Below are 11,306 nucleotides of genomic sequence, written 5' to 3' on the forward strand. Positions count from 1 at the left end.
ACCACAGGGATTATAGTTTCAGCATGTCCGTCAGGGACACCACAGGGATTATAGTTTCAGCATGTCCGTCAGGGACACCACAGGGATTATAGTTTCAAGATGTCTGACAGGGAAACCACAGGGATTATAGTTTCAAGATGTCTGACAGGGACACCACAGGGATTATAGTTTCAGCATGTCTGACAGGGACACCACAGGGATTATAGTTTCAAGATGTCTGACAGGGAAACCACAGGGATTATAGTTTCAAAATGTCTGACAGGGACACCACAGGGATTATAGTTTCAGTATATCTGACAGGGAAACCACAGGGATTATAGTTTGAGTATGTCTGACAGTGACATGGGATTTAAGTGCCTTTCAAAAAAAAACAAGGACACTGTGAAGCAAAGAGTATAAAACTAAACAGGAATTAAACAATACAATGAATAAAATCTATTTCGTTTAGGTAAGAGGTGAGCTAAACTGATGGGAAGGTCAGCCTGAACAGGTATGTCATTCTACTGATATACTGTTCTAATTATATGTGTATGGTTCCAACAATCACAATACAAGATGTTTTCTTTGTGGAAAGCTTTTTTGTCTATTTTCAATGAATAAACGCTGTGACTGAAACAAACAGCAATGAATCCACAGTGAAATATACAGTGCTTCACTTTTAAAGGTAATTTATGTTTGAGCCAACATCCAGTGTGTTTACCGTGAATCGTATGTGATCTCTGCAAACGTCTGGGAAATTGCCTTTAGAAATCAAGTGCTGCTTTGTGACATCGGTTAATCCCGGCCAGAACGGTTATTTAATAGTAAAAGGAAAGGCAAGCTGTTCTCACTGGTCAGTCCAGGACAGACAGATCACAAGGCCTTCCAAGCTGGTCTCTCACTGGTCAGTCCAGACAGATCACAAGGCCTTCCAAGCTGGTCTCTCACTGGTCAGTCCAGACAGATCACAAAGCCTTCCAAGCTGGTCTCTCACTGGTCAGTCCAGACAGATCACAAGGCCTTCCCTTTCCTTTCTCTGATGTCAGGCTCTGTCCGGGCCCGGCCATGTCCGTACATGTGACACCTAACCCCTACTGACTGCATAACAGCACATATTCCAGCAGAGATTGGTTAACCCAGATTAAACAAATCAGATAGGGTTTTGTTTCATTTCCATAACCATTTTTAATGATCATATAATCCCCCCCCCCCCCCCCCCCCCCCACACACACACACACACACACACACACACACACACACAAAGCGACTAACACAGCTGCCATTTCTGCTCTTTGCATCAGTTCCAGGATGAAGGAGGATTACCTAGCTGTGTTTACCGATAGACAGATAATACTGGAACGCTCAATTATGGACAAGTGAAATAACCGGCATCAAAGAATCCCTACAGTCGGCCACCCTGATTGAACGTCTCCTCGTTTTACTGGGTTCAGTGTATTTCTGAGTTATATTTCTGAGTTGTCTTTACCTTTAACATGGCTAATTCTCATTGCAGGAAGTAAAAGAGGATGGACAGTTGCCAGGTTTAACCCAAAAGTTAACACCTATATTCACCCTGCTGTCTAGCTGCACTGGCCACCTGATACTGTCAATATGGCATCATTAGTGGCTAGCCCGTGTAAGCTATAGTTTTTAACTCGTTTTTTGGAGGCCAATTTAATGTAATTTGGTTTTAATGTTTGTCACTCACATATCACATGAACACACATAAGACATGGCAAAGTGTTTAGAATTGCAGGAAATGACCTTTAAAACTGCAGTGATGAAAGGGGGGCAAGAGACAGGGCAGGAATCCCTGATGCTAATACACATACAGCGTTCTGAAACAGACAAAGGTACACATATCACCCTGTTTCTATTCCAGTTCTGTGTTTCTGTTTTGACAATATTCTTATTGGTTTAAGATCAACAAAACATTCTAGCTATGTACAGCAGGGACAATAATGTTATCAGATCATTTCATGACTATTTTGTTTTACGCAGTTTGGATGTTCAATTCCTGTCAAAATGTTTCAAACGATATCAGTGTCAAAGTGTACAGATATGTAAAGGAGAAAACAGTGTACTGAGAGAACCCTTCCGTTATGTTCTACTACTGAGGGAACCCTTCCATTATGTTCTACTACTGAGGGAACCCTTCCATTATGTTCTACTACTGAGGGAACCCTTCCGTTATGTTCTACTACTGAGGGAACCCTTCCGTTATGTTCTACTACTGAGGGAACCCTTCCATTATGTTCTACTACTGAGGGAACCCTTCCATTATGTTCTACTACTGAGGGAACCCTTCCATTATGTTCTACTACTGAGATAACCCTTCCATTATGTTCTGCTACTGAGAGAACCCTTCCATTATGTTCTACTACTGAGAGAACCCTTCCATTATGTTCTACTACTGAGAGAACCCTTCCATTATGTTCTACTACTGAGAGAACCCTTCCGTTATGTTCTACTACTGAGAGAACCCTTCCATTATGTTCTACTACTGAGAGAACCCTTCCATTATGTTCTACTACTGAGAGAACCCTTCCATTATGTTCTACTACTGAGAACCCTTCCATTATGTTCTACTACTGAGAGAACCCTTCCATTATGTTCTACTACTGAGGGAACCCTTCTATTATGTTATACTACTGAGAGAACCCTTCCATTATGTTCTACTACTGAGGGAACCATTCTATTATGTTATACTACTGAGATAACCCTTCCATTATGTTCTACTACTGAGGGAACCCTTCTATTATGTTATACTACTGAGAGAACCCTTCCATTATGTTCTACTACTGAGATAACCCTTCCATTATGTTCTACTACTGAGAGAACCCTTCCATTATGTTCTACTACTGGGAGAACCCTTCCATTATGTTCTACTACTGAGAGAACCCTTCCATTATGTTCTACTACTGAGAGAACCCTTCCATTATGTTATACTACTGAGAGAACCCTTCTATTATGTTCTACTACTGAGAGAACCCTTCCGTTATGTTCTACTACTGAGATAACCCTTCCGTTATGTTCTACTACTGAGAGAACCCTTCCATTATGTTCTACTACTGAGAGAACCCTTCCATTATGTTCTACTACTGAGAGAACCCTTCCATTACGTTCTACTACTGAGGGAACCCTTCTATTGTGTTATACTACTGAGATAACCCTTCCATTATGTTCTACTACTGAGAAAACCCTTCCATTATGTTCTACTACTGAGAGAACCCTTCCATTACGTTCTACTACTGAGGGAACCCTTCTTTTATGTTATACTACTGAGATAACCCTTCCATTATGTTCTACTACTGAGAGAACCCTTCCATTATGTTCTACTACTGAGAGAACCCTTCCATTATGTTCTACTACTGAGAACCCTTCCATTATGTTCTACTACTGAGGGAACCCTTCTATTATGTTCTACTACTGAGAGAACCCTTCCGTATGTTCTACTACTGAGATAACCCTTCTATTATGTTCTACTACTGAGAGAACCCTTCCATTATGCTCTACTACTGAGAACCCTTCCGTTATGTTCTACTACTGAGAGAACCCTTCCGTTATGTTCTACTACTGAGATAACCCTTCTATTATGTTCTACTACTGAGAGAACCCTTCCATTATGTTCTACCGCTGAGAGAACCCTTCCATTATGTTCTACTGCTGAGAACCCGTCCATTATGTTCTACTACTGAGATAACCCTTCCATTATGTTCTGCTACTGAGGGAACCCTTCCATTATGTTCTGCTACTGAGAACCCGTCCATTATGTTCTACTACTGAGATAACCCTTCCATTATGTTCTGCTACTGAGGGAACCCTTCCATTATGTTCTGCTACTGAGAGAACCCTTCCATTATGTTCTACTACTGAGGGAACCCTTCCATTATGTTCTGCTACTGAGAGAACCCTTCCATTATGTTCTGCTACTGAGGGATTCCTTCCCTTATGTTCTGCTACTGAGGGAACCCTTCCCTTATGTTCTGCTACTGAGGGAACCCTTCTCTTATGTTCTGCTACTGAGATAAACCGTCCATTATGTTCTACTACTGAGATAACCCTTTCCTTATGTTCTGCTACTGAGGGAACCCTTCCATTATGTTCTGCTACTGAGAGAACCCTTCCATTATGTTCTACTACTGAGGGAACCCTTCCATTATGTTCTACTACTGAGGGAACCCTTCCATTATGTTTTGCTACTGAGGGAACCCTTCCATTATGTTCTACTACTGAGGGAACCCTTCCATTATGTTCTGCTACTGAGGGAACCATTCCCTTATGTTCTGCTACTGAGGGAACCCTTACATTATGTTCTGCTACTGAGGGAACCCTTACATTATGTTCTGCTACTGAGGGAACACTTCCATTATGTTCTGCTACTAAGGGAACACTTCCATTATGTTCTGCTACTGAGGGAAAACTTCCATTATGTTCTACTACTGAGAGAACCCTTCCATTATGTTCTACTACTGAGAGAACCCTTTCATTATGTTCTACTACTGAGAGAACCCTTCCATTATGTTCTACTACTGAGAGAACCCTTCCATTGTGTTCTACTACTGAGGGAACCCTTCTATTATGTTCTACTACTGAGAGAACCCTTCCATTATGTTTTACTACTGAGGTAACCCTTCCATTATGCTCTACTACTGAGAGAACCCTTCCATTATGTTCTGCTACTGAGGGAACCCTTCCATTATGTTCTACTACTGAGAGAACCCTTCCATTATGTTCTACTACTGAGGTAACCCTTCCATTATGTTCTGCTACTGAGAACCCTTCCATTATGTTCTGCTACTGAGGGAAAACTTCCATTATGTTCTACTACTGAGAGAACCCTTCCATTATGTTCTGCTACTGAGGGAACCCTTCCATTATGTTCTACTACTGAGAGAACCCTTCCATTATGTTCTACTACTGAGGTAACCCTTCCATTATGTTCTGCTACTGAGAACCCTTCCATTATGTTCTGCTACTGAGGGAACCCTTCCATTATGTTCTACTCTTCTCTATGCTGCTCTACTCTATGAATGAACCATATGTATTTGGACCGTTTACATTATCCTCTATATTCCAGCATTTTTGGATTTGAGATAAAAAATGTTTCATCATTCCCATTTTGCAATTGTGGGTTTCCCAACGTGACCTAGGTCTTGGTTCATCCAGAATGAATAAAAGGCTACCGTTGCTGTTCCAAACAGGCCTTTGGAGGAATATAATTAAGAGACCATGAGGAGTAATCCATCTGAATTAGCAGGCAGCTCCTTTTTGAGCCCATAATGTTAGCCTCGTGTCTGGGTTCACCACGGTGATATTCATATGATGTGATTAGCTAATTGTTTTCTCTTGATGGGGAGAGAACTACTGTTACATCATCACCATCGTCATTATTCATTCAAGGGGAGGTTTGACTTTAATCAGATTCCTAAAATCAAGCAACGCTGTATGAGTGAAACAATGAGAACAGAATGAAAACAAAACGGAAAACATGGATCAGAACCGAAAACCAGAAAATAAATATTTTTGGGGAGGAACGGAAACAGAACTGGGAACTAAAGTGATCTATACAATTCCGGAACAGAACTATTATTTTTTTTAAACACGTGAACCGGTTAGTTACCTTATTTTAAGTTCTGAGCATTTTTGTCAGTCCCATAAAAAAACACCTTCAAAACACTTTCAAAACACATAACTCAGAAACATCTCCTTCCAGTCTCTGCCGGCCAGCTAGTTTTCTAGGCTAGTTAACGATACTATAGTTATCACATTTCACACTGGATTTGTTAACTACAAAAATGTAAGAAGTGTTTTGAATTCTGGTGCCAAGCTTGTTAGCTAGATCTGGTACAGAGCGATACATCCTGTTATGGCTAGGCGTCCCACTAGCGGCACACCTTCGACAACATCCGGTGAAATTGCAGAGCGTGAAATTAAAATTACAAAAATATAAATATTTAACATTCATGAAAATACAAGTGTTATACATCAAAATAAAGCTGAACTTATTGTTAATCCAGCCTGTCAGATTTAAAAAAGGCTTTACGGCGAAAGCACACCATGCGATTATCTGAGGACAGCGCCCCGCGTACAAAAGCATGAAAAACATATTTCAACCAGGCAGGTACGCCACGAAAGTCAGAAATAGCGATATAATAAATGCCTTACCTTTGATGATCTTCTTCTGTTGGCACTCCAAAAGGTCCCAGATACATCACAAATGGTCCTTTTGTTCGATAATGTCCTTCTTTAGATCCCCAAAAACTCAGTTTAGCTGGCACGCTTCAGTCAATAATCCACCGGTTTCCCTCCATCAAAATGCATACAAAATGAATCCCAAATGTTACTAATAAACTTCGCCAAACAACATTTATAATCAAACCTCAGGTACGTTAATATGTAAATAAACAATCAAATTTAAGACAGAGAATCGTTATTGTCTTTACCGGAGATAAACAACAAAGAACACGCTCTCATCCACTTGCATGAAAACACTACATCCAAAATGGGAGCAACCTAGAAAAACTACAATTTCGAGCTCATTTTTCCTAAAACAAGTATGAAACTCTTTTTAAAGACTGTTGACATCTAGTGGAAGCCCTAGGAACTGCAATCTGGGAGGATTTCGCTCCATAATAAAAATGACAGCCATTGGAAACAGTGGTAGGATGTATTTTTTTGGGGGGGATGGTTTGTCCTCAGGGTTTCGCCTGCCATATCAGTTCTGTTATACTCACAGACATTATTTTAACAGTTTTAGAAACTTTGGTGTGTTTTCTATCCAAATTATATGCATATCCTAGCTTCTGGGCCTGAGTAACAGGCAGTTCACTTTGGGCAAGCTTTTCATCCGGACGTCAAAATACTCCTCCCTAGCCCAAAGAGGATTTATTAAGCTAGCCTCGGCGTTGAGCAGCCTCTCAGACGTTCAACGTTCCTCCATATTAGTCGCTCCTCCATAGTTCTCTAGCTATTCTATAACGATGTAATGCAGTGAAGTAATGAGATCTACCACTAATATCATAAACACATTATAATGCACATCATATAATGATGCCTAGTGCTTCCAACACTCTCTTGTGCCCTGCCAAATTTCAGTCTCATCTCTCACCCTACACTTGTCTGTCCATCAAGCATGTAAACAACAGGTCAAAAGAAAGCTGCTCTATCTGCACTGATTGGTGGAGTAGTTCAATGAGGTACATTTTTTAAAAAGGAACAGAAAGGAATGATAGAAACCGATACCTTTTTTCTGTTTCGAGCCGGTTCAGAATTGTATTATGCTGGTCGGAACAGTAGAACATACATATATATATATATATATATATATATATATATATATATATATATATACAATTCAGAACGAAATTGGAAAATAACTAATTACCATTTGGGTATTATAGGGTCATGTCCTCTGTGACACTGCTGGGTTTTATTTTATAGGTACTAGCTAATTAGATAAATCCATTACATAAATGCTCATGTATTTTCAATCCGATTTGTAAAGGATTAAAAAACAGATGTAGAATAACATCCATTCAGTGGAAGATATTTGTTTTCTTCTAAATTACAGTTAGGCTTATTTATATAATTATTTAATGAATATGCACGTGTCTATATGTGTGTGTGTGCATGCGTGTCTGTGTGGATCTATGTGTGGTGAGTGCACCTCTTGATACCAACATTGACTCTTCCATTTTGCTCTTTTAATATGAATATTCACATTAAAATGCCTACTGCCATTAGAATTCAAATCATTTTCCACTAGTCTCCACTTGACTCCACTGTGACTTCCTGAGATGAAGTCTGACAGATCAGAGCCCTACTGAGCCAGCCAGGTCAAAATGCCAGCACTGTACATAGAAGGGCTGCTGGCCAAGGAAGGAAGGAAGGAAGGAAGGAAGGAAGGAAGGAAGGAAGGAAGGAAGGAAGGAAGGAAGTCTGTGACAGCCCCTTGTGACATGTGCTGTGCAGATGCATATCAAATAATCATGCTGTCGATCTGAGGATTGTCTGCCTTAAAGCCGAAGGAAGAGTGCATGTGTGGCCGAGACAAGCTCCTTGACCGAGCCCTGTTGCCCTGAGCCATGCTACCCTCCTACCCTCAGCCCTCCTACCCTCAGCCCTGCTACCCTGAGCCCTGCTTCCATGCTACCAGGAGTCCTGCTTTCCTCCTACCCTGAGCCCTGCTTCCATTCTACCCGGAGTACTGCTTTCCTCCTACCCTGAGCCCTGCTTCCATGCTACCCGGAGTCCTGCTTTCCTCCTACCCTGAGCCCTGCTTCCATGCTACCCTGAGCCCTGCTTCCATGCTACCAGGAGTCCTGCTTCCATGCTACCCGGAGTCCTGCTTTCCTCCTACCCTCAGCCCTGCTTCCATGCTATCCTGAGCCCTGCTTCAATGCCACCTGCAGCTCTGCTACCCTTCTGCCCTGAAACCTGTTACCCTTTTACCCTGAAACCTGTTGCCCTTTTACCCTTCTACCCTGAAACCTGTTACCCTTCTACCCTGAAACCTGTTACCCTTCTACCCTGAAACCTGTTACCCTTTTACCCTTCTACCCTGCCACCCTCAAATCTGCTGCCCTGTTACCCTGTAACCTGCTGCCCTTCTACACTGCCACCCTCAAATCTGCTGCCCTGTTACCCTGAAACCTGCTGCCATGCTACCTGCACGCACACACACTGCTGGGTCGTCTCGCCCCTCTCTTCTACGACCTCTACATAACAAGGTTGAGCTCCTGGAGCATTAGTCTGTACTGAGGCTTAATCACACACAGACACACAGACACAGACACACACACACACACACACACACACACAGACACACACACACACACACACACACACACACACACACACACACACACACACACATATGAAGCATTAGGTTGATCCTCAGAGCCAGAGGTGCTGTTCTGTTCTCAGCAGCTAATCCCAACCAGGCTTTTATACATGCAGTTGTTCGCTCCACAGATGTATGTGGCAGATGTTGCAGCATCATTGTTCAGGTATTTGCAAATTAATGGGAAAGGAGATAAGGATGGAGGGAGGGAGGGAGGGAGGGAGGGAGGGAGGGAGGGCGGGAGGGAGGGAGGGAGGGAGGGAGGGAGGGAGGGAGGGAGGGAGGGAGGGAGGGAGGGCGAGAGGGAGGGAGGGAGGGCGAGAGGGAGGGAGGGAGGGCGAGAGGGAGGGAGGGAGGGAGGTCTAGGATTTATATAGGTTAGAAGAGAAGAGAGGAGATTTTCCTCTTTCCTTACAAATCAAATCAAATTGTATTTGTCACATGCCCCGAATACAACAGGTGTAGACCTTACAGTGAAATGCTTACTTACAAGCCCTTAACCAACAATGCAGTTTTAAGAAAAATTAGTGTTAAGTAAAAAATAGATAAGTAAAAAAAAAAATGGTACAGAGTCAATGTGGAGGCTATATACAGGGGGTACTGGTACAGAGTCAATGTGGAGGCTATATACAGGGGGTACCGGTACAGAGTCAATGTGGAGGCTATATACAGGGGGTACTGGTACAGAGTCAATGTGGAGGCTATATACAGGGGGTACCGGTACAGAGTCAATGTGGAGGCTATATACAGGGTGTACCGGTACAGAGTCAATGTGGAGGCTATATACAGGGGGTACTGGTACAGAGTCAATGTGGAGGCTATATACAGGGGGTACTGGTACAGAGTCAATGTGGAGGCTATATACAGGGGGAACTGGTACAGAGTCAATGTGGAGGCTATATACAGGGGGTACTGGTACAGAGTCAATGTGGAGGCTATATACAGGGGGTACTGGTACAGAGTCAATGTGGAGGCTATATACAGGGGGTACTGGTACTGAGTCAATGTGGAGGCTATATACAATTGTCTGTGTTTTTCTATGAAAGCATAAGCCACCTACAAAGTCATATTTTAAGTCAGGGTTTTGCGGCCTCCATAGCCGAGTAACTAAAGAAAAGCCACTGTCGATCACACAGTCTACTTACATGAGCTTGTTCTTGGGCTTCTTCTCCTTGGGGAAGGGATACTTCCACTGCGTGATGCGGCCCACCTCGCCTGACATGAAGGTGAGGTAGCGCAGCGTTTCCACAGCGACGTTGGTGAGCGGCACCTTGCACAGGCCCTCGCGCTGCCATATGTACATGGCCACCACGGGGGAGTTGTAATTCTGGATCCACTGGACGTCACCCGACTCACTGTCCACTGTCACCACCAGCCCGTCACCATTGGAGACAAAGTGGGCCATCTCTATAAGGGGAGGGGGAGAGGGGGGGTTAGGTAAACTGGGTGTATGTATTGCATCATTGCAACTATGTGAACGATGACGTGAGGTGGATAATACACATATAGAAAGAGAGGTAGAGAGGGAAAGAGAAACGTGAGGAGAGAGAGGATATTTAATATTAGTTTCCTTGATATTGGATGATGTTCAATAGTAATATGTTGTGAGGATAATGACAGTAGAAAATCATCTCTCTGGATCTATGTAGCATGAGATATGCTTTCAACCAGAGAGCAGGGCCGGGACGATATCAGTAACACAATACACGTTAGTATCATGGCAAGAAAACAAAAACAAGAAGCGGATTTAACTTCTTTAGAAAAACAGCCCTGATGTTGGAAACAAAAATCATTGTTGTCATCCAGAATCAGAGGTATTTCTTTTCCAAGCTGTAGCACACAATATGTTACATCCTGCAGGTTCTTACAGGACCAAAGAGTTACATCTGCTTACTGTTTTCATTTTTGCCGTGGAAAATATATTGTGATACTGGCATCATCACAGCCCTACCAGACAGCATATCGCAAACAACTCAGTCTCTCACATACATAGCCTACATTCACTGTCGCTATGGAGAGATGTAAAAGCATGTCTTACTGTATTTGGTGTCGTCGTCAGGCACCGTGGAGGCGTAGTCGAAGTAGGTGGCATTCCAGCGGAGCTCTCTACTCTTGGTGTCGTACATGGTGATAGTGTACTCTGGGGAAGGGACAACATCATATACTGTAGCCTAGAACATGTAGGATATGCCAGAGTAGTGAAAGTAAACTCAGCAGGACTCAAACCATGGTGATATTGTGTTTTGGGAAGAAATGGTGAGAGCGCTCATTACAACTATACAGCCATGCTAGCTATGGTGACACAGTGGCCAACTTAGAAAAACACAGGATAACATGACAGAAGTCCAAATTCATGTTCCCCTGACAGAGGTATACCACATCTCAAAGCATTTATAGGCTACTTCTTGGACTGCTGCCCTGGCAGCCTGACCTTTACAAACGCCATAAATATCTACAACAAGCCACAAACAAGTCATCTAAA

The 11,306-nt window shown here is 42.7% G+C and overlaps 1 protein-coding gene across 1 annotated transcript; it reads right to left on the reverse strand.

Annotated features, from left to right (window-relative positions):
- Window positions 1-9,949: 9,949 nt before the first annotated feature.
- ern1 (endoplasmic reticulum to nucleus signaling 1) lies at window positions 9,950-11,039 on the reverse strand. Its single transcript, XM_055864452.1, has 2 exons — window positions 10,863-11,039; window positions 9,950-10,231 (listed from the first exon to the last, which is right to left on the reverse strand). The coding sequence occupies exons 1-2, from the start codon at window positions 10,948-10,950 to the stop codon at window positions 9,966-9,968; spliced, it is 354 nt and encodes a 117-aa protein (XP_055720427.1). The 5' UTR covers window positions 10,951-11,039; the 3' UTR covers window positions 9,950-9,965.
- Between the last annotated feature and the right edge of the window lie 267 nt (window positions 11,040-11,306).

This window comes from Salvelinus fontinalis, chromosome 2 (assembly GCF_029448725.1).
Source record: "Salvelinus fontinalis isolate EN_2023a chromosome 2, ASM2944872v1, whole genome shotgun sequence".
Lineage (NCBI taxonomy): Eukaryota > Metazoa > Chordata > Actinopteri > Salmoniformes > Salmonidae > Salvelinus > Salvelinus fontinalis.

Coding starts and splice junctions, on each gene's coding strand:
- ern1 (XM_055864452.1), bottom strand. CDS start 10,950: ATGTACGACACCAAGAGTAGAGAGCTCCGCTGGAATGCCACCTACTTC. Junction 10,232..10,862: donor TGACGACGACACCAAATACA/GTAAGACATGCT, acceptor CTCCCCTTATAG/AGATGGCCCACTTTGTCTCC.